At 45.9% G+C, this 27642-nt stretch overlaps 1 protein-coding gene across 1 annotated transcript in view; it reads right to left on the bottom strand.

The window, feature by feature from the left end:
- Positions 1-340: 340 nt before the first annotated feature.
- The window catches only part of LOC119391906 (uncharacterized), a 50900-nt gene continuing 23598 nt past the window's right edge, over positions 341-27642 (bottom strand). The window contains exons 4-8 of the mRNA XM_037659557.2: positions 26977-27055; positions 18267-18430; positions 17760-17947; positions 4723-4885; positions 341-922 (exon numbers count right to left, since the gene is read on the bottom strand). Of these exons, the coding sequence (XP_037515485.2) occupies positions 341-922; positions 4723-4885; positions 17760-17947; positions 18267-18430; positions 26977-27055 (1176 nt within the window). The remainder of the gene's footprint in view (positions 923-4722; positions 4886-17759; positions 17948-18266; positions 18431-26976; positions 27056-27642) is intronic.

Genomic DNA, 27642 nt, shown 5'->3' with positions numbered 1-27642 from the left:
CATTGATTTAGATAACCCAAGTTTCTTTGGTGTCCACTTGAATCTAAGGACTTGAATATTTCTTCATTTCATTGCCATCGAAATGCAACTTCCATGGCCAGGAGTTGAACCCACATTCTTGAGCACAGCAGCACAACACCTTAGAAATTATTCTACCATGAAGGGACCAGATCCCAGAAGGCAATAGGCTCGCGAATATAATGTTGATAAGAGGCATTGGAGGCCTGTGTATCAATGCACTATATCACATACCCAAAACTGCAGAGAGCCGGATCCTACATTTCGCATGTTCTTTTGTATCAGGGCCAGATTCGATTTAAATTTGCAGCACACAGCACCGTTAAGAACAAGGTATGAAACAAAAGCATCCTACGAATGCGTCATCATCTAAAAAACTCTTGTTCATGCCTCCCTGAGTAGCTGTGTATTCATACCTGAACATCACTGCGCCATCATCTACACGAAATCCATTGGTGTGGGACACAGCGGGACTCCTTGCAGACTGAAGACCCGCCTCTTCTGCTATGGAGCCCGCAGGTGGCACCTGGCCCCCGAGTCTACCCTCCCCACTCACACCATTGCAATCCACCAGGGTGCGCTCCACAACACACAAGTTTCTTCGCTCGGCCAATTTGTCGTGCACTTCACTCTCGCCATTGATGGGCAAGTCTTCACTTCGTGCCAAGAGTTGGGAGCCTGCGGCTGCCTGCAGGATCGCATGCACGAGAGAACTGTGCTCGGCAGAGGTGCTCGGTGGAAGCTCGTCGACGGGCGTGCCATAACTCGAGTCTGGCTCGGAGTCTCCGTTAGCAAAGGAGACATCCAGCGGTGCCAGTCTGTCCTTGCTTGGTGGTGGCACTGCTGGTGCAGGTGGGTGCTCGTCTCCAGAACCTTCCAGGTCGTCCATGATTTCATCCAACACCTGCATCGTAGAAGTAATAAGAGATGGAAGTGGCACTGCAAAGTACTCAATAATCTCAAAGTCACTAGCTTAAATATTTCTTCAATCCTTTGATGCAACACCTGGACAATGATGAATCTAGAACAGGAAGAGGTCCTTTATTACTTGCAAAGATGGAAACTATTTCCCTTTTTGGAAACACTTTATTTTCAATCAAAGTGCTGTTATGCAGGTATTTTCAGAAAAAAAAAAGCCATTATTCAACATAACGTGACTTGTAGGTAGGTTTATGCAGAGACTGAAGATAACCCTTTGAGGGTTTTCGTCGTACATGTACGGCATAGCCTGCATGTTTAAAATGCGCGCCTTTTTTGATCATTTCTCTTGCTTGGCATGTGCTGCCACGCTTCGGGAATACGTGGAATTTTTTTCATGAGCTGATGTCTCTCCGTTGACTTTTTCTTTTTTCTTTTCTTTTTTGCTTTCAGAAGCGGCTCGGTAGTCTTCACTTGTGCATCAAAACACGTGCACACAGTGCGGCTGGTTTTGGTTTCGTCCTTCGGGTGGTTATCGCTTCTCGCGCCCGCAAAGCTGATGGCTGTCTGGTTTCTAATTTCTCAAAGGGTGACCGCTTGTGACTCTCTCGTTTATTGCTCTCCGGGGCGCAATTACATCTGTTTCCATGTGGCGCTAAATTACACACACACGCCGCCGCTGTGGTTGCGTTTCCTGTTTTGGGGAGCACGAACATTTTTTACCAGAGAAGTACTCTGGTGCACTTATTTTTGTATGTCTTTGAGCTATGTTTAATACAATGCATCATTTTTATTTATAAAAGATCGTATAAGTTGTTTTTTTTTTAGGATTTTGTTTGATGTTATGTTACCATGAATAAACCATGCATATGTAACAACAAAAATGATTTTTTTTGTCACCTTACGGTCACGCAAAAAAATTTTAGACAATCTTTTTCTTCTGAAGAATTTATTCCAGCAATAAAAAAATTACACACTTTTGGACTGCATTTGGCGAAAAAATTGGACCCTCAAAGGGCAATGCGCACTTTATGCACAGTAACCATCAAGTGCATCTCCTGACAGGCATCGGCGCTACCAACAATGAGGTAAGTGCACTGCAAAGTAGATGTCACTTAATGTACCCACTGCAAGGCCCTTTCTTTCTTTACACCAAAGTGCAGAAAATCTTCCAGATCTCTCGCATGACAGCATGCAGTGGCGATGGCAAACAGCCTTTCAAAATCATTAAAGATCCCAAACACAGTGAGTGGACACACGTATCAGCTATTGGCCTTCCCCGAGATGTGCGTGCACGTCTGTACTTAGCGAAAACAGCACTGTTTCACCGAAGCGCAGTGCCACTATTTGTGTGCAACAGATTGTCCCTGGCTAATTCCGTGCAATACATCACCTACTCAGCTTGTGCAGTAACTGCCGGGATGCTTGCTGTATTGTATGCGGCACACTTGCTGCCTGTGGTAGTGTTATTTGTACCCGCTCCAATCCTGACTGTACACAAGTGCAGTGAGTATTTAACGGGGCAATGACAAGCTTCTTGCTAGCAATGCCCTAGCAGTCCTATGCAAGGAGGCGGCGATGAACAGCAGGCAACAGGTGTGGGTTGTTGCATATTAAAAACATGCAGTACACTTACAACAGCAGTATGCTTGCAGCACCATACGTGGGCAATTGCTGTGGTAGCATCAGTGCAGGGAGGTTTTACCGCACTCACGCCATTCCTGATCGTGCACGAATGCGGCAAGTACCTTGTTCAGCCAACTCTGTCACAGTGAGCTGCTTTCATTCAAGCAGCTCGCTGTTAATGAGCAAGGCAAGGCGACGTGCACTTTAAGGGGAGATGCGGCTCGAAGACACTTTTTTTTAAAATATTTATCCTAGAGCAATGAAACTTGGGGTATTTGTAGAGATTTTTATGCTGATTTCGAATATATTAAGGTTTCTTGTAAGTTGCATACTTTTTGTTCTGCATCATGACAAATATGTAAAACATAGGCCTTGTAGCCCCTTTTTTCAATCCTTAAACTTCTAGACACTTTGACAGTTAATGGCTCATACTGTTCCATTTGAACTGTAGAGTGCCGAAAACTATCCAGAAAGTGCATAGAAAATATTTACTAGACGTGAAAAATTCAAACATGGGAAATCCATTATTACCCAGACCCCAGTAAATGTTTACTTGCAAATTTTCTAATATGCATAAATAATATTGAGATTTGAAGGAGATAAATGCGCTCCTCACACCTTAGAGAAAACTTGGGCAAAGTTTCATGCAGATCGGAGAAGCACCAAAAACAAGAGGGGCACGCTGAAAAAGTTGCCAAAAAGTGTGTTTTGAGAAAAACGAAGTTTAAAGTTAAAATTGGATGTTTATTTATGAAAGAGGTAACAAAATCCGCTCGAAATTGCACACAAAAGAGGTAAATTGTTCTTCCAGTAGCCACTGCCACTAAAATGAGGCAGCGCCATAAGTTTCTCCTTGACTGTTCTTTCGAGCAGAGTAGCTATTGCGCGAGCTCCCGCTGCCGTAGGTTCTGCTTGCGATCGGTCCGTCACTCGCCGCCCCTACACTGGCCTCCTCGCTCGAAGCAACTCGCCGCAACGTATGCATCATCGAAAGCATACTTTCGGGGCACTCGCTGTTCTCGCATTGCAGTTCCAGAAACGACGCCTTTGCCTTTGTAAGCTGGTTCCCGGACGCGTATTGCCGAACGGTGACACGTTGGACACACTGCACCGATCACGAGGATGTTCAATGCTGTTATGCCAGGGATCAAGGAAGACTCTTTCTACCGTGATCTTTCTTCCTCGTTGAAGAGACCGATCTTCTCTTTGAGATACATTGACATACTCGAATGCCACGCCAAATTTGTCGGAAGCATCGCCGTAGCCATCGCTAGGCCTCGCGGCAGCAGACGCACTTGCCGTTCGGCGAGTGTTTGGCTTCAATTTGTGCCGGCGTCCTCAAAATTTGTTTACCGAGCGATACTTCACTGGCCTGTGACTGCGGTTGCTACGGTTCTCTTCGTCCATGATGAAAATAAATACACGAGAGAAACGGTGTTCAGCTGCGCAGATCGATGAAACATGGACCCTGCAAGCAGGCTTCGCAACACGCAAGGCGTGCAGCGGCCAATGGCGGCCCCGATCCGTACCACGTGATTTAAAAGCCAGTCGCAGCGCTCGAAAAGCGCGGCAAAAGCATGCTTTCTTTATTATTTCTTGCGCTTCTGCAGCGCGGGAAACCGTGGTTATTTGGAGATCTCCTCATGTGATCCCCAATGGCAAGCGGCCGCGCGTTATCGGCCCCGAGGCGCTAGAAGACATCACACTTTCGGTCAAGATTAACAGCCACCTTGTGCTCTTTAGACGCAATTTTAATGCATTTCCAGTTGAGTCTCGACTTTGTTTTTTATTTTCAGAACAGTAGTGATACTAATCTTAACAAAACAGGTGAAAACAAAAAATCGATAATTTTTGAAAAAACTTGCGTTTTTCGACCCGCATCTCCCCTTTAAAGGAACGTCAGAAAGGAGGCGATTGCAAATGGTGCAGTGCATTTAGGTTGTCGTCCGTAGAAGGAATATTGGATAAAATGAAAGTTCTTTAGAGCCCTATGCAACAATGAGGTCTTGAAGATATTTTGTGCAAACAGCGACCCCGATTTCCTTGGCTATGTAGAGCTGTCACACTTTTGTTACGCCGGGGCTAGACTGCACAGGCCCTTGACAGGCCTTGCATTTGAGTTGATGCCTGGATAGCTCAAATGGAGGATGTCCAACACACCTCCGAGTCAAGCTGCAAGTGTGAAGCAGCGAAGAGCACGCTGGTCTTGAGGAAGGCTTGGAGCTTGGCCGACAGCTGGGCCAGTGCCTGGCCGCTGCTGGCCGTGGCTTCGGCAATGGGCCGCTGACACTCCAGCTGCGATTCAAGCTGGGACAGCCGCACACTGCAAAATATAGCAGGCAGTTTCACGTTAATGCTGCGGGAAGGGGTTAGCTACTAAAACAGAAAAAGGAGGCCGCATTTCCACTACTTCAATTTCATGCCGAAAGCCCAGTGCCTGTGGCATCAAAGCTTCAGTATAATTTCTCCTGTGTTGGTCGACTTGGCACAATACTTTACATTTTCTAAATTTATTTTTGGCTCCTTTAAATTATGATGTCATCCATATTTAGCCATAAGTGACAAAGCTCTGTGTAGATGCTATCAAAATTATTTATATGGCACACTGGCGCGGGAACTTCTCAAGGCAGTCTTCTGTGTCTTTTCTGGTGGTCTTCACTCACTGCAAGAGCTTCTTTACTGGTACGTAAGATCTTATTCTCCTTTATTAATTCAGAATGCAAGAGCAGACAGTACGGCGTAAAACTGCAACTCATTCAGACATATTTGGCTGGGCACTGATCAATTTAGATGATCCTCGAATAACAACAAAAGAGCAAAAATTGAAAAAAAGATGAGGAGTCCTAACTGCTACAGTCACTCACAGGAATTGTAGAGGGATGCCTTATTTAAGTATTCATCACCATGCATGACATGTTGGCTGGGTGCCTTCAGAACTGCATGATCACCATCCATCGTCACATAACTAGGTAGCTATTATTTCATCAGCAGTAAAGTTTCAATTCGGTGCAAGGCATGTGCATAAGCATGGAAGCACGGTGGCAGCCACCATGGATAAGAAACCTGACTCAGAGAAATGCAGTGCGACTTAGAAGACAGGAAACACAGACACATCTGTGTCTCTGAACTTCGCCTAAGTCACACCGAATTTCTCCGAGTATGAATCAACTTGCTCGAGTCAAGGTATTATCTACACTTCAACAATGCCCAACAAAACCAGTTCAGTGATCGCAAAATAGCCAAGATTTCTGTGCAATAACTAAAAACACATATTGTGACGGGCGAAATAAGACAGACAGCCAGAAGTTGACGTCTTCCCCAGAACCGGACCAGCAACAACCACGTTCCCTTCTTCCTGCACTCGCGCGTACGTGCCACAGCGGATGGCTCATAGTACATGATGGCATGTGGCATTATAGTACTCGGATTAAGAATAGCTGTGCTGCAAGTCACTGCTACAAATTCAAATTAACAATGTGTATCATATTTACTTGAATCTAACGTGCACGTTTTTTCTGATAAAGCGAGCCTAAAAATTGCCGGTGCATGCCATTACAATTGAGTAAGGATGGGCGAATAGTGAATTTGAGGTTCGAAGCGAATCTGAAGCGAATAGTGATTTGGTCGAATAATTTCAAATCGAATAGTTTGAACAGTATTTACCGCATATTATCAAGAAAAATGAACATTTTTGTCATGACCCTTGCACAATATTTTTAAGGATTGAAACTAGGCATTAGTGAATGTCACTTTTTTGGTTTGAAATGAAGTGAAAGCAGCCTTGAATAGTATCAAGATTTGAATAGCAGTAGGGTGCTCGTTATAAGTGGACGTTACAGTTTAAAAATTACTATACTTAGCGCATATAAGCCCATATAACACGCTTTTAAACTTTAAAAAAAATATATGCACATTTAACCTTGAAGTGTGGCTTCGCGGCAGTGCAGATATCTCCTGTATGGGTCGTTTCACAGCACAGCAACCAGAGGCTGCAGTGAAACCACCTTTACAGGGGGTTATGCGTGGTCAAATGTATACATTTCGAATACTTCGAAATTTCGAATAATCTAAATTCGTATCGAAGCAAATTTGAATACTGTAATATTCGTTCGAATATTCGAAACGCCCGAATATTTGCCCATCCCTACAATCGAGTACAAGACCGTCTTCACGGCAATGGCAACAGCCGACCATCAGAAGGGCAGATGCAGGGTCACTGCCATCACAAGATGACCGTGCAAATGTTGACGAAGAACACTTTGATGCGAGTTCGCGTAGGTTCATTCTGTGCTCGTGTGTGACCTTATCTGTTCCCAATACAGTGGGAATGGTGATGCATCACTTTCTTTATGAAAGTGCACGTCAAAGGAAAGTCACCTTGATTGCTGAAGATGGCTGCCAGACAGCCTGTGTCGTGTCTGTTTTGCATGCGTGAGACCAGTGTCCATAAGTGGTGCAAACAAGGGGAGATCTTTAGCTGCATGTCAGTCAGAAAAAGTTTCTACGGGCAAATAACCAGCGCTTGAAGACAAGCCTGCACACTTTCTCAAGGGGGGAGGCAGTTTTCAGACATAAAAGTGTTTTATTATTTAAGCTGGGCTGATGAAAACTTCAGTGATCGTGTATTTTCATGTACTGATATGAAATATGAACTCAGTTTTTATGTAGACTATGCCATTACTTTTAAAATGAACTAATAATGAAAACATTATTTCATTATATATTAAACTGGCAGCACAGACCTTAGTGAATTAAATCACATGCCACGTGACGCCCTATGGCAAAAAGAGTGTTCCACACTCTCCACTTGGCCTACGAGCGGCGCTGGCTAACACTGCCTGGGAATTACATTCACAGAAATAGCCAACGAAGCGGTTGGAAAAAAGTCTTCCAATGTAGCTCAATTGGTAGAGCATCGGACGTGTATTTCGAAGATTGTGGGTTCAGATCCCACTGACGGAAAGGGTGATTTTTCATCATCTCCGATTCCTTTCCATCTACATCACTATTAGTACAGTACAGTTAAAAGACAACAATTGCCTTCCTTTCCGCTTTCCCAGGCCTCATTGTCTGTTTGACTCATTTGTTTGTGTCAAACATACAAACGAGCCCTTGGAAAAAATTCCCCTTCTTTCATTCGCTCATACCACAGGTAACAAAAGATAAGCTTTCATCACTTTTGTCGACACTCATTGCAGGTGCTCAATTTTACATACACCTGTTATGTTTTCATGTGTTTGGTGTGAGCGACGCGAGATGGAGCACTGAAAGGATCTTTTAAATGTAATAGTGGCTAAACGCAGTTGGCAAGCGCAGAAGTGTTCATGACACTAAATGCTCAAGAAGAAAGGTATCTCAGGCATAATTAGAGACGTGAGTTGGGCTAGTTGGTGCGTATTAACTGCAGACATGACTGAATAGTGCAAAAAACCACAGACAAGGTAGAGACGACAGACAGGATGGAGCGCGGGTCCTCCTTGTGCTCCATCCTGTCTGTCGTCACTACCTTGTCTGTGGTTTTATTACGCTATTCAGTCATGTCTGCAGTTATCCCAGGCAATTCAGTATGTAACATTTATATCGGTGCATTACAAGAAATCGTTGAATAAACATGAATTCGGTGTTCCAGCTCATATTGCACATGATAGTGTGTCTTGACAGTATCGGCACGCAATAACATGCGTGCTTCACAACTGCTACATCTGATCATGGCCAGACAGGAGAGGCGTGCAGGTGTTCCTTTCTACGGCCTTCGCTAGAACTTCGAAGACAAGAGACCGAAGAAAGTACACGACACAGTGACTGTGTCGTGTATTTTTCTCTGTCTCTTGTGCTGTTTGCGCTGGCTGTCATGACTGATGCCACTGCTCACCACACAGGGCACAGCGACCCTGCTGTTAAAGGAACTTTTGCTGGCTGCTGCCGTTCTGACTTTTCTTCTGTGTCGTGTGTTGCTTGCAAAGTGCACAGTTCACACAGTGTGGGAGCCGCTAGCCAGATATGTTGTGATACTTGCTGGTTGCTTTTATGTCCTATGGGACATGCTTTACAGTGCGAAGCACTCAATGGCTCGTTGCGGACTGGGCAGCACTGTTGTACTGTGCACTGTAAATCACAGTGACTCGTGAAATTTCCTCCCTTCAGCTTGCGAGTAATGCAGAACTGGTCACCAAGTGACTGAAAAACACTCCTAAACAAAATCTCAAAAGTCTTTTTTTAAACTGCATATATTCAAGAGGAGGCAGCCTACCATGCTGCAAGCAGTCTTTTCTCCGATTGTGCAGCACCATCCCTTAGTTGTTTTTAATGCCAGCACTGCGCAAGCAAAACTTACAGCATTTCTGTTTCAGAGCTACGACAATTTAAGCTCAGCGTTTGGTTCATTACCGTGCAGACACTGCACTTCACTTGGAAATTTCTTTGCTGACTTAGACCCATTTAGAGGCATGACGATCACTATGCAGTGGTTGTGCAGGAATAAGGGCCAGAAAGCCTTACGACATGCAGTTATGCGAGCATATTTGGTTGAGAGGGGTGCGAACACATGCTCGCGTTGACACTGCTTGGACAGCAGTGGAGAGCGCAGCAGCAGGATCACAGCAACACCCTGGTGGTGCGGCGGGAGGTTGCAACAGCCGCACTGCGAAGGCCATTAGAAGGAACGATCGCAAGCCTCTCCAGTTAGGCCATGATCCGATACACATCTGTCTGGTAATACCTAGACCAACTGTGTTTCGTGACTAGACATACACGCAAACCTGTTCGGATATTCCTCTCTGCCTTCCGATAAATTATCTCCCTCTCTCTCTGTTCGGATATTGTAGTACAGTAGAACCTCGTTAATATGTACCTGCCAGGAGCACAGCAAAACTATGCAATAAACGGCAGTACAGAATAACCGCCCAGTGCAATTTGCATCTCCTGACGCGCGCCGCTGCCACCAACAAAGAAATGCGACGCCACAGCAAATATTGCCTAACACACCCGCTACAACGCCTTTTCTTTCTTTTTGGCAGATTGCAGAAAAGATTCTGGCTCTTGAGCATGCCTGTCTAATAGTGCGCAGTGGCGACACAAATACCGTATTTACTCGAATCTAGGCTGGCCCCGATTCTAAGCCGAACCCCGAAATTCGCAAGGCCAGAAAAAAAAAAACTTAATCATTGTACTCGAATCTATACTCGAATCTAAGCCAACCCCCCACTTTCGCACATCGTCTTTTTCGAGAAAAAAAAAAAAAAAAAAAAAAAAAAAAAAAACATCGGCCTAGATTCGAATAAATACGGTAAGCATTTCGAAACTATTGCAGGGTCTGAGAAACACAGTGACTGACAGAGCATAGGGAAGCACGTGTCGATATACTTTGTGAAAATAGACACCGTTTCATTGAAACACGATACTGCCACATGGGACCGATCGGCCCTGACCAGTTGCGTGCAACGCATTTCCTACTCTGCTCACGCCATCACGGCCGTCACTGCCGGGCTGCTTGCTGTACTGTGCACAAGCGATTGCTGTGGGAGTGCTCTTCGTACCTGCCCCGTTCTAAACCATGCACAGATGCAGCAAGCAGCTAGCTGGGTCTTATGCGGTGGCGGCAAGCTTCCTGCAAGCGATGCACACTTTGCGTCTCCGCGATACTATAGCAGAGGAAGGCGCATTTCGCTTGTCACCAACAAAAGCGCTTACAACAGCGCTGCACTTGTTGCACAGAACGTGCGCGTTTCGCATGATAATAGCATGATTATAATGAGGTCTCTCGGTGCCCAAGCCACTCAACTCGGCAACAGTGAACTGCTTTCGTTTCTACGATGCGACGGGCACTTGAAAGTGGTCCCGCACAACGAGGTGGCAGGTTGTCGCCTCTTAAAAGCGTGCAGTAAGCTCAGAATAACGCTATGCCACACACGTGGCTGAGCAGATAGCTGAAGATGCTTGTTTTTCTATGGTTGTCGGTGATAAGTCATACTGGCGCAATCGTCGGTGGCCTTCATTTCACCTTCGTTCTTTTCTAATGCTTATCCATAAAAGCATCAATGTAACTGTGTGGAAGTTGGAATGATTGATCGACTGGTCTCTGCAGTTGTCGAAGAGACAGAAGGCCTTTTGCGGCACATTGTGGCATCGGCGAGTGGAAGGGCGCAGTCAATTTTATGCAATAAAAAAATTACACACATCTCGCCATGAGGGAACCCTGATGGGCATGCGAAGCAGCTAGGGACGACGTGAGGTTCCCGTAAATGTGTTCCGTTTGGTGCACCTCGGTGATGGGTTGTTCGTGGTTAGGGTGTAGTTGTTGTTTGTTGTTGTTGTTGGTGAGGCGTCGCCCCCAGCTGCTTCGCATGCCCATCACGGTTCCTTTACGGGGAGATGTGTGTAATTCATTTATATTGGGTTGTGTGGGTGTAAGTGGAGAGGCGTTGGTGGTGTTGTTGGAGGTGGAAGGAATTTGAGAGACGTTCACGTTGCGCTGCAGTTGCACGACCGTGGAACTCCGGGTCCGCTGCCCTGTGCTAACGTTTTGCTGCAGCTGCGCGAGCCTTCGTCTCTTCAGAAGCGGCGTGGCGGCGTTTCCGTCGAGCTTCAGCTTCCCTTGCAAGAAGTTCAGGGTCGACTTGGCGCCGCTGCTGTTTCGCGGCAGCGGCTCGAGTGCGCCGAGCAGCAGCTGCGGATGAGTCAGACTGCTGTTTACCGCTCATACCGGTGCGCTCCCACTGAGTGTCACTGAAGGTCATTGAGTGTCAACGCGCGCAACCTGGGTTTATGGCGCGCGGACCAGCACCTTGTAGCGGATTCTTCAAGAAATTCTTTGAGAAGCGCCTCCAGCGGGAGGAACGGTAACTAGAGTAGACGGCGTCTCACACGGGAGGTAGGGTCGAGCACAGCTGCTTCCCATCAAAAGTTACCACAGTAAGCAATAATCAGTAGGCATAGGACGAGCCATTTAAGTAGTCAGCAGATACATTAGGCTCTACGAGACTTGGTCGGAGATTCGTTGCAGGTACGTTTCATCCGTTTGTATGTTTTGAAGTGGGTACATACTAACGAGGAGTTTTACTTTATTTACAATGTACTATAAATAGTTAAGAAGCCGTTCTTTTTGTTTCGTGCTCCCATGGTGCCAACAAGCAGTGGGCAATGAGCAGTCAAATTGCTTGACTTACACACTTTTCCCATAGCACTCCGCTTGCCCATGGGACGCTCTGGGATGGCTTGAGAAGGTCTATTAAACCTTTCACTGTCGGGTGTTTCTGGCCATGACAAACCCCCAGTGTCAGCTTGCTTTCGGGAATATCGGAGAAGCTTGAAATGCAGAGAAATGGCACATTGTGAAGTCAAGATGAGAGATAGGGATGGTTAGGAGATACGATAGCCTTGTTTGCTGCTGATAGCAGCAAGCGAGGCTGCGGCGAGCGAGCGAGTGCAGCGACAGAGTCATGTATTGGTCTGTTGGAGAGGCAACAGCGAGCGCCTCTGAACTTGATGCACCGTGGCAGACACGCCTACAGAATACAGAAAAAAAAAAAAAAAACCTTGCGAACCCGCAGCAGATGGCAGAACAACCCATGTAGCCATAACTGCACACGCACCGCATGGTAGCTCAGCTCGAGAGAGTAGCGTGTACGGAGTGACCATGTGCCCCAGCAAAGAAGGATGGGCTTGGTTGCTTTGTACTCTTCCAATACACGTACCAACACAGCGAGGGCCAAAAATATGTGCTCTAGAAAGATTCTACAGATGGCGCAACCAAAAGAATTGCCTTACTTTGCACTTTCGCGCGAATTTTTTAACCCACAATGGAGAACATAACAGTACGTCAGTGACACTGTGGCAGGGGGGGGGGCATGGAAAGCAAAAGGGTTAAGGAGCTCACACTCGTGACAATGGCCCGCTCTGAGTTTTGGTATGCTTTACTGCATGGCATCTTTACATTGTGGCAAAACTGACTTCTGGTAAACCCTAGGCTGCAAGTTGATCGGCACACAAGAGCAGTAGCTCAAGGCTGAAAAATATTTCAGCCTTCAGCTTCAAATAACGCTGTTTCAGACCTTCCATCACAGCAGAAAGTCTAAAAATTCAGATGCCAAAGAGTTTCAGCATGCGAGATTATGGGACGTGTGGCAGTGCAGTGAAAATGTGTCTTTTGTCTGTAGATGATGCATGCTTCTGCTACAACGTCACATCATAAAGCTGAAGGTGAATGAGCCAACATTTGAAACTCGAACTTTCGTGTGTGCCTGCCCATTTTGTAGACCGACACTTTTTCACGGTACAAGCTTTAATGATACAAATCTCACAGGATCGCGCAAGATATACAGTCAAACCTCGTTTCAATGAACACCACATTAACGAACATTTCAAATTAACGAACTTTGAAGAAATCCTGTGCCGACTGCTTATAGTTTCAATGTAAAAATATTTCACTACTACGAACTTCAGAATAACAAACATTTCAGAATAACGATCGTTATTTAATTCCCGTGTAATCTTAACAACACCTCAGTACTACGAACTTATATCCCGAAATGCGAGGATTCTTAGATTTCAGTGTATCGGTCATGGCAGTCGGAGCTGTAAGGTAGCAGACGACGCAGCGCGAAGAGCGGACGCCCTCCCGCAAAAACCTGACATGGCGCGGGAGGAGAAGGCCACGGGCGGAGAACTACTTTTTTTTTTTCCCCTCCGTTGCGGAGGCGACAACGCATCAGGTTTTGTAAAGGCCCAACCGCATGCATTGCACGTGACTACCACGCGACTTTCGAGCGAAGGCGACTGCAACAAACGGGCTCCGTCGCGCTGTCGCGACGGGAGCACCCACATGTTCGTGACAAAGTGTCACGGTTGCTTGATTGAAAACTATTGCGTGCACACAGGCAAATTACGAAAAAGAATTACAGAGTAGATGAATGACATAATGCCAAATTTATTATTGTCTTGTTTGAGATAAGGATGCCATAAAAGCATTTCGTGACTTTCTTTTTTCGCAATCTTATGTTTAACCGCGACAGTAGTATCTGCTGTGATCGCATGGGGCGCCCGGAAGCGTACGCTGCCTACGCTACGTCGCACTTTGCAAACTGCGTTGACATTGCAGCAAGCTACCACCAGTGCAGCAAGCTACCACTGAAACATCAAAACGAACCGTCGATCAAAATTAACGACAAAATACGGTCGCTGCCTCGTTCTCCGCGTGAGATGGGGCTGTAAAGAAGGTAGTCTATAACTTGCATTCCTTGAAGTACGCGCCGATTGGAAGCATCACGAGCAAACTGCAACCGAAGCGAAGGTCAGAGATGCTGCCATGTTGCCGGATATCGTCATGCTCACTTCCGGGCGACAAGCGATGTTTTCTGGCTTTCCAGAAACCTGCGACGCGACAAGCGATGGCGATGGATGGCCCTCCGCGACAGCAATTTCTGTCGGCCGTCGCTCAAAACTCGCGTGCATGCAGTTGGGCCTTAAAGGACTGCATCGATGACATGGACGACGATGTCACGGTAGCACCCGAAGATCGCGACGAGTCCGTGTCGGCCACAGATGCGTTGGACTACTTGAGGAAACTCCGCATATTCATAGAAAAAAGCGGAACAGCGACCGAAGCGGCGCATAAAAATGCGGACGGTCTAGTATCGTTCGTGACGCAGAGTTTGCGCTGCACCCGTCAAAAAATGATCCGCGGTTCCCTGAAGTTCGTTATACCGAGATTTCACTGTACAGTAATACCTCGTTAACTCGAAGTAGTAAAAACCAGAAAAAATTTCGAGATAAGCAGATTTTCGAGATAAGCAAACTTGGGCAAATTCCATTGAGAAGTTCAGTTCTATCTAGAAACGTTATCCCTACTGACCAGTTTCTTAACAAGGAGCGCCTAACTGGCTCTTTGTAAAGGTTTTGAAGAAAAATAATGACATACCAGCGCTATTAACCAGCTGTGTTTTTCGGCACTGCCTTTTTATTTAGTGCAGAGAGACCGACTAAGGCTGGTCTGCCTCTCAGTAACACTTGCACCTAGCAAAGCTTTCTCGAGTTGCTTAACACAGCGCATATGTCGATCATCCGCGCCACTGCACTCAAATTTATTTCGCATCAAGCGAAGCATGTTTCTTGTTTCGGCGGATGTCGTCAACCCCTCGAATAGCTGCGTCGACGCTGCCGCGATCACTGTGCGTGACGCCACGTTGTTTGGCTTAAGAAAATGGTCAAACCAGCCGATGTTGCAGCCTAGATCAGTTTAGCCCACCGCTAAGTCCAGAGAATCGGCCTTATCTGTCGATGTGACTGGAAGGGGCTCCTCTCGCACGATGCCACACATTCAGCGCCGTTTTGACGTCCGGAAACTTCGAGCCTCGAATCCGTTTCTTTGATTAGGGCTACCTTTCTTTGCAGCATCAGTGACTTGCTTTGCTTTGGTGGCGTTATCCTCACCACATCGCATGGCCGATGAAAAAAATCCACGCGACGTGCCTTGCGTAAATAAAATCCTAAAATCGCATCTCTGACGGTAAACAAAACGTGTACGACCCGAGCTATTTTGCAGGGCCTGCTTATGTACACGTTTATAGCGTCACATGACGTGACACAGGGTTGCTCGACAAAGTTGGTATGCCGCTAGGTTCCGACTTTACTTTCGGGAACAGTGTCCACTTCGCCGTAAACGCGGCAGCCTCGCGCGAACCTTGTGAAACGTATGGCATTTTGCCGCTAGTATTTTGTGAAACGGTTCGGCGGCGAAGTTTTGGTTCCATTCTCAGTCGAGATTTCGAGATAACCGAAAGTGGGCACGGAAATACTTCGAGATAAAGGGCAATAAATACATTGCACCTATGGGTAATTGTTCGGTACCGCGGAAAACTTCGACTTAGCCGATTTTTCGAGACATGCGAGTTCGAGTTAACGAGGTATTACTGTATACGCATAACTGAGAAGAGCTTAAAGCAGTGTAGACACCAAAATCAGACAGTAACGTGACACGAAACTGACTACAGCAGGAGCTTTGCTTGCTTGCAAGGAATGCTGACAGGAATTTTGACAGAGAATAAACGACGTAAAGCTAATTTATTTGAATTCTGAAGTCTTGAAACGAAGCGGGTCTTCTGACCCCTTTATAGGTCCAGCTTGCGTGTAGATGGAAAGCATAGTGCACTCACTGCTTCACTTGACAGCATCATGATGACACACTACAGGAGAATGCAAAATGCTCCCGTGACCTCAACCACCACGAAATTAACTGTATATAAGCCGAGCCACAACAGTGAGCAAGGGCTTGTAAATGAATTTTGTCTGATGCTGGAGTTGCAAGATTTGCTGAAAGTGTTCTTGCACAAGAATTTTTGAATTTTGAAAACTGACTCCAGAGATGCTTTGTTTTTCGCAATAAAAAGGACTTTTTTAATATACAGTTAAACCTGCCTATAACGAACCTCCATGCAACGAATTCCTCGATATTACGAAGTTTTTCTATTCCCCACTGTTACTCCATAGAAGCACATGTATTTGCAACCCCCTCTGTAACAAAGTGGCAGCGAGAGACATCCTTGATATAAGGTATTTTTGCCGTCGACAACCTAGGGACTTCGTCCCAAATATTGTCATTTTGCCACGAGCAGGAGCCGCATGCATCTTCTGCAGTTATCCCACCAACGAGAGCGCGAAGCAGCGGCGGCGCACATGGCACGCTCGAAGCCCCGGCGACTGCAAGGTGAGAGCTTGTTTGTGCGTGCGGGTGTGCGCAAGCACGCTTACTTGCTGCCGCGGGCGCAGGCGCAGGCGTGCCCCCCCCTCCCTCTCTCCCTCAAAAGTCATCCAGCCGCTCGCGGGTGCCACTACGCCAACCGCGCCGGCTTTCTTAAAAAAAAAAAAAGAAAGAAAACTAACTTTTGCGCTGGCAGCGCCACTCTTCGGTTCTTACAGTAGTCTCTGAACTGCAGTTTGTTAATTTGACACTAAAAAAAAAATCCTTGCTCAGTGTTGTTACGCTTTGAGTTCGTGCCGTATATGTGGGGCCGCGTCACATATGGAGTTCGCTCTTTGTTTTCGACACCGTGGGCGTTTGCGTGGTTTCAGTGCCCCTGATGACGTGCAACTTTTGCGATTTTTTTTAATGGCAACAACAGTGTCGTCACTACCGAGGAGATGTCAGATTAGGCGCCGGTGAAAACTGTCCGTGACCACAGTGACAATGACTGATCTTCCGAAGTCGACTTGTCACTGTCGTCATGCGCTTTGCCGTCTTGTGCCGCGCCGCAGGTTCGCGAGACCTTAGCCTCTAAGACTGGCTCCGGCAACGCACTGTCGTTGCGGGAGCCAATCTCGGAGGCCATGACTAGACAATGACGAAGCAGCGTTGTATTAATGTCCTACGAACGTTCAGTATTGCCATCTCTCACAAACAAGCAATAGAGAAAAATAAAGCAGTTTTTTGCCACTAAATAAATGTTTTGGGTGAGCTCTGGCTTCAATTCCCCTTGTGTTTAATTTGTGCCTTTCTTTTCCGAATTTTCGTACTGAAACTGGATACAACAAAAACCTGTTTATAACGAATTTTGGGGGAATTGGTCCATTTCGTTATATCCAGCTTTATTTCCGAAGACCTGGCAATGGCGTCGGGGCTTTATGGAGATTGTACCACTCTTCGAATTCACTTAGAAATTAATTGATAGTGTTTGCTATTTGTTTCAACTTTGCTTCAGACCAAGAAAATGATATTCGCACAAGCCTAGTAAATTTATGTGCTGCTAAAAAGGTGCCACACAGTTATCTTTTTTTTTTAATATCATGCAGAACATAAAAATATAAAAGTATTCAGGCAGGACAGAAAAAAAAAATATGTGAGAGAGTCAAAGAAATAATTTGTCCCCTATTAGAATGCAATTAGCAAGGAAAGTTCTCAGCTTTCCTGAAATGCCTGGAAACAGCAGTGAAAAATGCCTTTAGTTCTTGGCACAGACCAGCAAACATGAAATGTGCCATCCTGCAAGATCGCATTTGTCCTTCTGTTCATCAAATCGTGCCTCCATTAGTTAACAGCATGCCACTTTCATGCGTACATGATTGTGTCTTGTCTCCTGCGATTGCTTACACTCAAGAATCGTTAATGTGGCAGTCACAGATGCCACACCCGATGTCATTGCCTAGGGTTTAGCGGCATGCATTAATCGCAGTGTTGTGAACGCATAAGATGCAGTTGAGATAAGCACCTCTTCTGCTGGCACTTTGCAAAGAGCTTGGCACAGCGCTGATAGAGGATGCGCGACGTCTCCAGGGCTGCCTCGAGGAGACCACGGAGGCGACGCATCTCGGCCTCGGACTCGAGCTGTGCCTCCGCCAAGGTGGCACGCTCCGCCTGCAGGAACTCGCAGCCTTCCCGTGCCTCACCAAGTTGCACCTGCACGTAACATGCATCCCCGATACAGCAACCTTAAGGGGACACTAAAGTGAAACATAGAATCGGTCTAACTTGATAAATATCACTCTGAAAACTCTAATGTCGTTAATTTCAGCATCAAGCTTTAATTAAAAAAAGAGAAAATAAAGGTCAAAGTTTCATTTGTAAATTTCGCACATGACATCACAGAGTTCCAAGTGCATTTTTCGTATTTTGGCAACATCGCCTCAACAAAATTTTCTATAATATGAAGTAATACATGGAAGAAACTATAGCCTCATCATGCTTTTGTGTTGCACGAGACAAAGACCTCTGTCACCTGCAAGTCGTGCACGCGGGAGCGCTGTGCCTCGTGGGTTGCCCGCTGAGCTTCCATCTGCAGCTGGTAGTCGTGCAAGGCATCCCTGCATGCAGCCACCTCTCGTTCACTCTGGGCCAGGGCCTCGGAGAGCCGCTCGCATCGGCCACGAGCACGCGATAGCTCTGCGAAGCCAAAATGCGTTGGCCTAGAGGTGAGGCAGCATGCTTCACACAACCTGTTGAAAACAACTTGATGACCTACTGCATTTACACACAAGGACAGCACTTCCTCAGACTGTCTCAAAAAAAAATGAGACAGTCTGGTCTTGATTCATAACGTGTGGAATGCTTAAGTCACTTTCGCTACAGTACTGTGGTGTCATGTGGAAAAGCGTACTAAGATTGGAAAAGGGCTACTATACTCAAGGACAACTTTTCTTATCTATGAAGCAAAGGCTACAGTGCCAACTTGCGAGTATCCTACTGCTAATGAATGTAGTTCCACAATTGCATCCGTATTTTTTACGTGAGATATAAAAACTACTCCTTTATTTTCTACATGCTACTCTTGGAGACAAAACACAGCACACACCAGTGAAATATTTCGATTTATTTCACTTTATACGCTGTCACTTTGTGTTTTTGGACATGTGAGAGAGTCCCACCTTTTATGTGTACCTTAAACACTAAGTGGTATCTGTGTCGGCATGCAACACTGATTGCGCGAAACCATATGAGACGCGCACAAAACCAGACTACTTCGCATAGGACTACATGTGAAGAAGCTCAATCCCCAAAGCTTTCCCTTCATTGCCAAGAAAAGTTGTCCGCAAGTATAGCTGCCACGGGTCACAACACATTTTGTCCCTTAAGGGAACCCTGACACCAAAATTGAAACCTCAAGATGTTTGAGTTGTTGGATTGTCCTGTATGCGGGGGAACGTCTGACTGATTATTTGTGGAGGACGTTAGCTTTAAGATATTTTAATTTGGTTTTAAAGTAAGTATGAGTGCTCATCTGAGTTGTCAGCACCTCGCGACATCGCCACTGCTGTGACGTAGATCAAGGCCCTGCATGACGTTCCACAAGAAAAGCGAGTATTGTCGACGTCACAGAAGATTTGCGGGTCGCACACAATACTGCATCTGGCACCTGGCACGGGCTGCTCTCAAAGTAGTTCTAGCTGCTTAGGCCAGGAATGCTTTTTTTTTTCCTGCGGGGACACGCACTTTCACAGGCTTAACATACCGAAGCACCCACATCATTTTATTCATTATCGTGTGCAAAGCCCCGATTTAAAAACTGCACTTTCAAGAGCGTTTTGAGGTGACGCAACATTGGTCACAAGTAACGGTGCTAGCATTAATGATACGATACCTTAGAGTATTCACGATTCAGTTTTGGGATTATAGACACAAAGCAACAATTTACAGTAAAAAAGTCACAAACCAAAATTCGCTTTTAGGGGTGTTTTAATTACACAAGTGTGCGCAGGTTACCACTCGTACTATAAGATGAGCACCAGTGTGATAGTGCTGACTCTAAAAACATTAGTGGCAATCATTCAGGGTTTTCTATGACGCTCAAAATAAAAGCGTACGCCAGTTTTCTTTTGACACATACCTTCCCCCCACCCACATTTACGAATCTCCCACTGTTTGTGGTTCCCAGGTTGGTGCATACCATATTTTCTTACATATAAGGTAAAATATATAGAAAATTCGGAGCTAAAGTCCGGGTTCGAGTAACATGTGAATTTCAGTGTGCAAGTCGGCTTCACGGCACTACTTCACGACAACGCACGAGAGGTGGCTTTAAAACAATACCCTGGGATTTTATTTTCTTAGTTGTATTTTTGTGCAGTTTGTCGTTGGGAGTGCTGCTTAAATGCAGGGGGGGTTATACGCAAGAAAATACGGTATGTACGTATTTGTGCATGTTTCATTACAACATACTGTGGTATGTTGTCCCGGCTCATATTTATGAGAACTTCTGATTATTCGAAGGAAATCCTCAGGTCTCATCGAGTTTGAATTATCGAGAGCCCACTGTATATTGCTGAACTTGAAAGCCAGTGGCAACATTTAAGGTTTTAGTCACACCTACATAATTCTGTTCACAGTGGCCACACAGCACACATAATGCCAAAAGAAATGCAAGTCCTACGCACTGTAGTAATCAGTGTAAGCAGAGCTACTGTGCCCATTATGCTACTGCAGCTTGTTATCAAAACCTTGGGTGTTGCCCTGAGTGGCACAAAAACACTAAACTGAGCCAGTGGCTCTATACTCAAAATGATGCTACTAACCTGGGTCACTTCAAAGCATTTTTTGGAGCAAGTAAAAATTCTTGTCAGAATTTGGGGGGTAAGTAAAAAGAGCATCTCGCCACAGTATTCCCATAGAAGCAATTGGAAAACTATTAAATAATGGAAACTGCAAATGCAGCACACAGCATTGCATTTAGTACTAAACTAAGCTTACAGTTACCCATGCTAGTCACTTGACATGCAATGATAGCAATAACTAGAGCTGTGCGAATAGCAAAATTTTGGGTGCAAAGCGAATTCGAATAATAAAGATTGAGTGCAAATCGAATCGAATAATTTCGAATAATTTTCGAATATTTCTCAAACATTTTTCGAATAATTCGAAGTGAAATTACAGAAAAAGTTGCACAGAATCCCTAAGTATGTTCTTGTGAGATAGCAACATGAAAGTGTTTCTTTTCGCTAGGTTGATGAAGCGCTGGTGGGGTCATATTTCATAGTTGTCTTTCTTATCAAGTGTGAGGCAATGTAGAAGCCGAATTGTATTTATGTACATGATTTGGTGCAACTAAAGTGTTGCCGACAACACTTTACACGTGATAGGCAGAGATGCCATTTCCTCAGCCTCTCCTCCTCTTTCAACTGCTGTGAAAGGCCAACTGAAGTGGCGGACAAGGGTGTGCTCCCTTCAAGTCCGGAGTTTCAAATCTGCCTCGTAGACGTCGATATTGGCCTCGAGGAGTTACGGAGTCGCCCTCTATCGGACGCGCCTCAATTGCGTGCTAGGCAGGATGCCGCCGGCGCGCTCCCCATAGGTTTTGCTGTCGGCGCTCTACAAAAACACCTCGCGGAAGCCCTCCAGGGCATTTCTGTAAGTACTTTCGAAATGAACTGTGTTCTTTACTGTCAAGATAATCATTTTCGACGAACTGAAAGCACAAGATAGTCTACAGTCGCTGTCTCTTTGCAGAAAACCGAGCACCCGCTTCACGCTGTCAGACCCCTGAACCGGCTTCTTGCGTGAAAGGTAGTCACTCGCTGAGTGCAAACTATGTGAAATATCTCGTTAGAGTAGACTGCCTGTATAACCAAACGGAGAATAACAGAAAGAAGCCTCAAGACAGCGATCGCACGGGTTCGCGACGACTGACAGTGCCTCTACATGTATGAGCGTCTGCATGTATGTTCGTACTGATGGTTTCGCTTTTGCTACGAGCGCGTTTTGGCACCGCGCTGTGAACTTTAGGCCGCAAAAAAAAAACGCCAGGCCTGCGCTGAAACCGCAGCACAGTCACAGCGAAAGCTGGAAGAGCGGCGTTTCTAGAGCCCGTTGTAAGCTAGCTCTCTTGGGGCTACAATACAAGTACACTAGAAAGGTACCCACTACGCCATAAATCACAATTTCTGTGAAGTTGGGAAGCACCTACTAAGCCATTATTCGTCATTCTGCGGAGAAGCAAGGCACCAGCTACACGTCTGTAAGGCATTATGTGCACTTTGTTGACGCGACGACTGATGACGATGAAGAATTATGGCTCAGCCCTTTGTAATGGGTTGGAAGCTTTAAACGGCCCACCAGTTATGTAATTTGCATTGGGTGACGCCCGGTTGCTATTCCCCTCTCCCGTCATGCTGTATAACATACGTTGACGTGGGAGAGAGAGAGGGGGGGGGGGGCGAAGAACTTTAATGAAACCCCAAGGAAATAGATCATGCGCTTATGGGCTTCCTTGGCAAACAAACAAGTGCACTTGAGAGGAACCCACTACGCTCTAAATCATTGTAATTTTACTGAGACCCAGAGGAAATGGATCATGCCCTTATGGGCTTCCTTGGCAACCAATACAAGCGCACATGCGAGGAACCGACTACGCTATAAATCATTGTAATTTTACTGAGACCCCGAGGAAATTGATCATGCGCTTATGGGCTTCCTTGGCAACCATAACAAGTGCACTTGCGAGGAACCCACTACGCTATAAATCACTGTAATTTTTGAAAAGTAGGTCAGCAGGCACTGTGCCATTTTTCGTCATTCTACGGAGAGCCGTGGTACCTGCTAAACGCATGTAAGACATTATGCACACTTTGTTGATGCTGTGCCTGATGACGATGAAGAATTATGGCAGAGACCTTTGTAATGGGTTGGAAGCATTCAACAACCTACTCGTTGCGCAATTCGCATTGTGTGACGCCTGGTTACAGAATTCGCGTTGTGCGACGAATGGTGCTTATTTTACTCTTCTACCACGCTATACTGCAAATGTTCATGTGGTTCCTTCCCGACATGAAGCCTGTATAGGACCTTTTTGCAAAGCAGTTTCAAGCACCGGCATGGCTCAGAGGTTGAATACTGGGCTCCCACGCAGAGGGCCCAGGTTCTAACCTCGTTCCATCCTTGATTTTTTTCTTATTTCGTTTTTTTTCTTATTTCGAGCGATACTGGTTACGGACACCGGCGGCGGCGGCGGACAACTACGGCGCCAAAAACGGCCGGTGAAATGATCTCATAACAGCTTTCGCTGTAACATGAGAATTTGTGAGTAAACAAACAACTACTGTTGCGCGGACGCTATCAGAGCAGTTCAAAAACAATTTCCTTACAACTGCGGCTTCGGTGCGCATGACAACTTTGTGATCTGCCGTCCTGACGATTCAGTGTTTTTTTTTTCTTTTTCGGTCTAAATTCTGGTACGTTTCAATGTCATTTGACAAGTTGTCTCGCACTGCGTATTGATCGGTCTTCTCAGCGGGCAAATGCCGCTGCTTCTGTTTCTTTATTCAGCGCATTCGTTTCGTTTGGTGCTCACACAAAACGTAGAGCAAATGCGATGCCTTTTTTTAATGCTCCTTATTATCGTTCCGTTTGCATTCCAGTGAACTTGCCGCTCTCTGTGATCAACAAATTCATAGACCAAAGCTTGACCACTTCGAGATTGCTGGTGGAAGGAGAACCAGTCTACGAGACCGAGCATGTAGTAGCATGCGACGCCTAGGAAAAGAAAGAAAATACAGTAACGCGGGAAAATCAGTACATCGACTGACAAGAAGAAGCTGGCTTTCGCCTTCTAGTCATCTTTAACGAATGCATAAGGGACCCTGTGCGTTAATTAAACGTATCTAAACAATGACTTGTGCATCTGCAGCCGATTTTGTGGACGCTGAGCACGAGGCCGACGATCAAGAGGTCGCATTGGAGGGTTCTGAGATGGCATCGCACGTGGTAAAATGTAGCGCTTTTACCATCCTGTGGCAGATAAGCATCATTTGCCGGCGGGAAGCGCGCGCGAGCCATCGTCTCAGTGCGCGCTGTCTGCTACTGACCGAACATCGCAGGCCCGACGCAGTAACGAAAGTCTTCGTCGTGGAAGTGCTTGTTGCACACAAGACTCGTAGCGGATGGCTACTTGCCGGTTCTGAGCTTTACAACCCATGCTTCACGCTGTTTCTTGTCCCGCGGTTACCAGTGCAGGCTGACACTGGGCTCCTTTGCGTAAGCGCGGCGCTGCGGCACCGAGCGGTAGAGCCCCATGTTCGTCGCCTTCGGAGGCAGCCACTCTATTAAAATGGTTTCAATTTAGTAGAAAATGAGAGAAAACTTCCTAATTTGAACAGACCGCAGCGCATGTGGGACTTGAAACTCGTTTTCAGAGCACGCGGCAGTGCGCCACAAGTAGCCGACGCGGCCGCGGAGACCACGTGATCCTGCCAAGTACGTCACGCCGACGGTGGCGCCGGCGTTTCCAGTGGTGGGCCTCGAGGCCAATATAAGAACATCTGAAATTTTGGATTCTAAAAAGCTTCGGCATCCGATTTTTTGGACTTCCTGCCCAAATTTCAGGTCCAAAACAGCATTAATTGAGCCCCCAACTCTGCCACATCTTTCATCTCCATATTGGAACCAGCGTTTTCTTGAGTTAATACATTTGCGACCGTAGCGGGGCTTGAAAGGCAGCTTTGCCGCAATACGGGGGTGTGATGGATGAGGTGAAGCATATTGAAAATCTAGGGACCACTTCTAAACGGACGTTGACTGTCTCTTGGTTAGGTTCGACCGTAACGGACCTTGAAAGGCAGCTTTGCCGCAATACGGGGGTGTGAGGAGGTGAAGCATATTGAAAATCTAGGGACCACTTCCAATCAGACGTTGACTGTCTCTTGCCTAAGTTCGACCGTAGCGGAAGGCAGCTTTGCCGCAATACGGGGCTGTGATGAGGTGAAGCATATTGAAAAATCTAGGGACCACTTCCAACCGGACTTTGTCTTTTTTGCTATAAGTTCGACCGTAACGGAGCTTGAAAGGCAGCTTTGCCGCAATACGAGAGTGTAATGAGGTGAAGCATATTGAAAATCTGAAGGGGTCACTTTCAACCGGACGTTGACTGCATTTGTCTTTGGGAAGTTCGAATAGTTCGAATAGTAAAATTTCAGTGCGAATCGAATCGAATAGCAAACACTATTCGAAAAATATTCGAAATTTCGAATATTCGCACACCCCTAGCAATAACCCCAAATCACATGCTGATGCGAGGCACAAGTGACGCAGAATGCAGACTGCTCTGCGTAGACTAGTGCACACTAGGATGCGCCTAGCCTCCTGCATGCTATCCCTCTGCAGAGGCAAGGAAAGCGTTCACGATTCCTCTGGCCTCCCAGCCACAGCCACTAAAGGCGCTGCTCTACTTTGACGGCCGCTCTCCAATGTGTGTGTGGCATGTTATTTGAAAAATGCCTTCCCAAAAAACTGCATGCAATTTAACCATTTCACCACTGGTACCAACAGAAGTCTAAGTTTATTGCCTCAGTCTTTCTTTCCGGCAGCAATGAAATTTCATCATACTGAAATGACGAGTAATCAAGCTTCAATACATTCAGGTTAAAAATACATGATGCCTATAGGCATGAAGTTTTAAAAAAGTAAATATCTGTTATCTAAAGAATTTTGTTATATCAAGGTTTAACGGGACAGACAACCACTCAGAACTCGAATTTAGATAGCCCCACTAATGAAAAGATTGTCGATCGTACTGGCTAAAAGGAGTTGTGTTTTTCTCATTAGGCGCAGATTTATATTATTATTTCTTCACTGAAGTTGCTTTTGGTGCCCCACGGGGCAGAAAAGTGAAGATATGATCCTGATCACGTGACCTTTAAGTGGTGCACACGGTTAATGATCCTATATCAGTGTTGAAGTACAGCACACTTTTCTGTATCATAATCTTTTATAACTTAAATATTGCCCGTACACCTTTGTTTGTAGTGAGCAGAACAGTGGTGCCGCCTTCGCTTCAAGTGCGATTCGATGCTCATGAGCGGCAGCATGTGGCCTCCGTGATTAGCTCTGGCAACTTGCCACTGCCGGAGCTAATCACGGACGCGTGTTGCCAGAGCTAGTCGTGGAAGCCACAGGCAGCATGAAAGTTGTTAGCTGAGGGACTAGTGGTAGCTGTAGTGGCTTGCGAGGCACTAAAGGGATTTCACGCGAAGATCAGTATTTGCAAAATTCTACCAGCTTTTCATATTAAAAAATGGTTAAAAATGTTAATATTAAGGTGGCTAACCACAGTTGCACTCACTTCTGTGAAAGTAGAACGTTGAGCGTGATGAACAGTTTGCGAGGAGGTCTATCGAGATTGCTGTCCCTTCTTAGTGTTGCTGGAGGAGAGACTCGTACTTTTTTTAGTGGCTTCTCAGAGGGAGAAATTCTGCTTACAAAATATCCACGTGCTTTTGGCATCAACCGCTGCACGTTTAACCACTACTGAGGAGGAGCTTTTCGTTGAGCTGTAAAAAGCTTGGTCGACAACAACCAGTTCTCAGTCCCTTTATTAACTGCCATGGGATCATGCAGTATGACAAGGACTTCTGCTAACCTGCTGTTTCTCCTTTTCACTGCCTTCCTTTTACCAGCATTTATGCATGTGCAAGGTCTCTCCATAGAGGCACCATCAGCAACTGTGCCAAACTGTGCGTGAGCAAACATTATCCGAAGCCACTTTCTGATCCGACAACCTCGTCAACCAAGCTTCCCAACACACTATAGAATGAGACATACAAAACTGCAAGACAAACGGCACGAAACAAGACCACATAACAGAGGAACATTTAAACCTCTTATAAATGAAAATACAACAAAAAAGCACAAACAGCAAATGGAACACCGATGGTGTAGGATGTGTCCGTGGCTACGGCCACTTGATTCACCTCCAAGATGGTGACGCCAAGGATGGCACCAAAGATTGCTCTTGACATAAATACGGTGCAACGGCACAGCATTTCCTCCCCATAGCACTTCCATGGCTGAGTTGAAAGAACCTCAGCAGCTTGTGCCAAGTGCAATTCGGTAGTCTTAAGCTAAGACATGCCTGTCCATCCCCCATCACATGAATCCAGTCCACAATGAACAGAACGCAGCTTGAACAGCTCTCATTCGTACAAGTGCATTGAAGGAACACGCACCAGTGTCCCTCTTCTCGAGCTGTGACAGCAGGTCCACCACGACTTCGGCCGAGTCGTCCCCGCAGTCACTGCCCAACACCTGAAGCAAGGGTCAAGAGTCACTCTTGCAGTCATCAATCTGTGGCCACACAGGAACTGTTATTTTGGTCAAGTTAGTTAGAACACAGTTAAAAATGCAAGTATGAAAACATTTAGATAATATAACATCCTTCATGAATAAACAAACAAATCCCACTAAATTGAAACTGACAGGACAGACGAAAAAATTTGCTGTAGTGAAATTTCGCTGCAGCAACATTTTATGCATAGGCTGCGCAAGTGTATGCACTGTTCAGTGGCACAAAACTCTCGCCAATTCGGACATATTTGTCTGCACTAAGAGTTATTATTTGGATGACTCTGTAAGTGTGCGGAGTGTGCTCCAAAACTCCGGGTTACTATTTCCTCTACCGTGCACACAGGAGGTGCATGTGGCCGAGGAAAGCGTGTCTGAGACGGATCACGTCTTGTGACTTGGTCAACCTGCAAAATGAATCCCGAGCATGTGAGAACTTGTCAAGTTGCCATAAGAATTTCATGGCAGTCTTGAGCAGGTGCTGTTTCCATATCTGGTGACCTCTGAGAAAAATTTGTTTAAGTGGAGTTACTGAGAAAAATTATTTGTTG

The sequence above is a fragment of the Rhipicephalus sanguineus genome, chromosome 4 (assembly GCF_013339695.2).
Source record: "Rhipicephalus sanguineus isolate Rsan-2018 chromosome 4, BIME_Rsan_1.4, whole genome shotgun sequence".
In the NCBI taxonomy this organism is placed as follows: Eukaryota; Metazoa; Arthropoda; class Arachnida; order Ixodida; family Ixodidae; genus Rhipicephalus; species Rhipicephalus sanguineus.
This window is presented reverse-complemented; position numbering and strand designations above follow the sequence as displayed.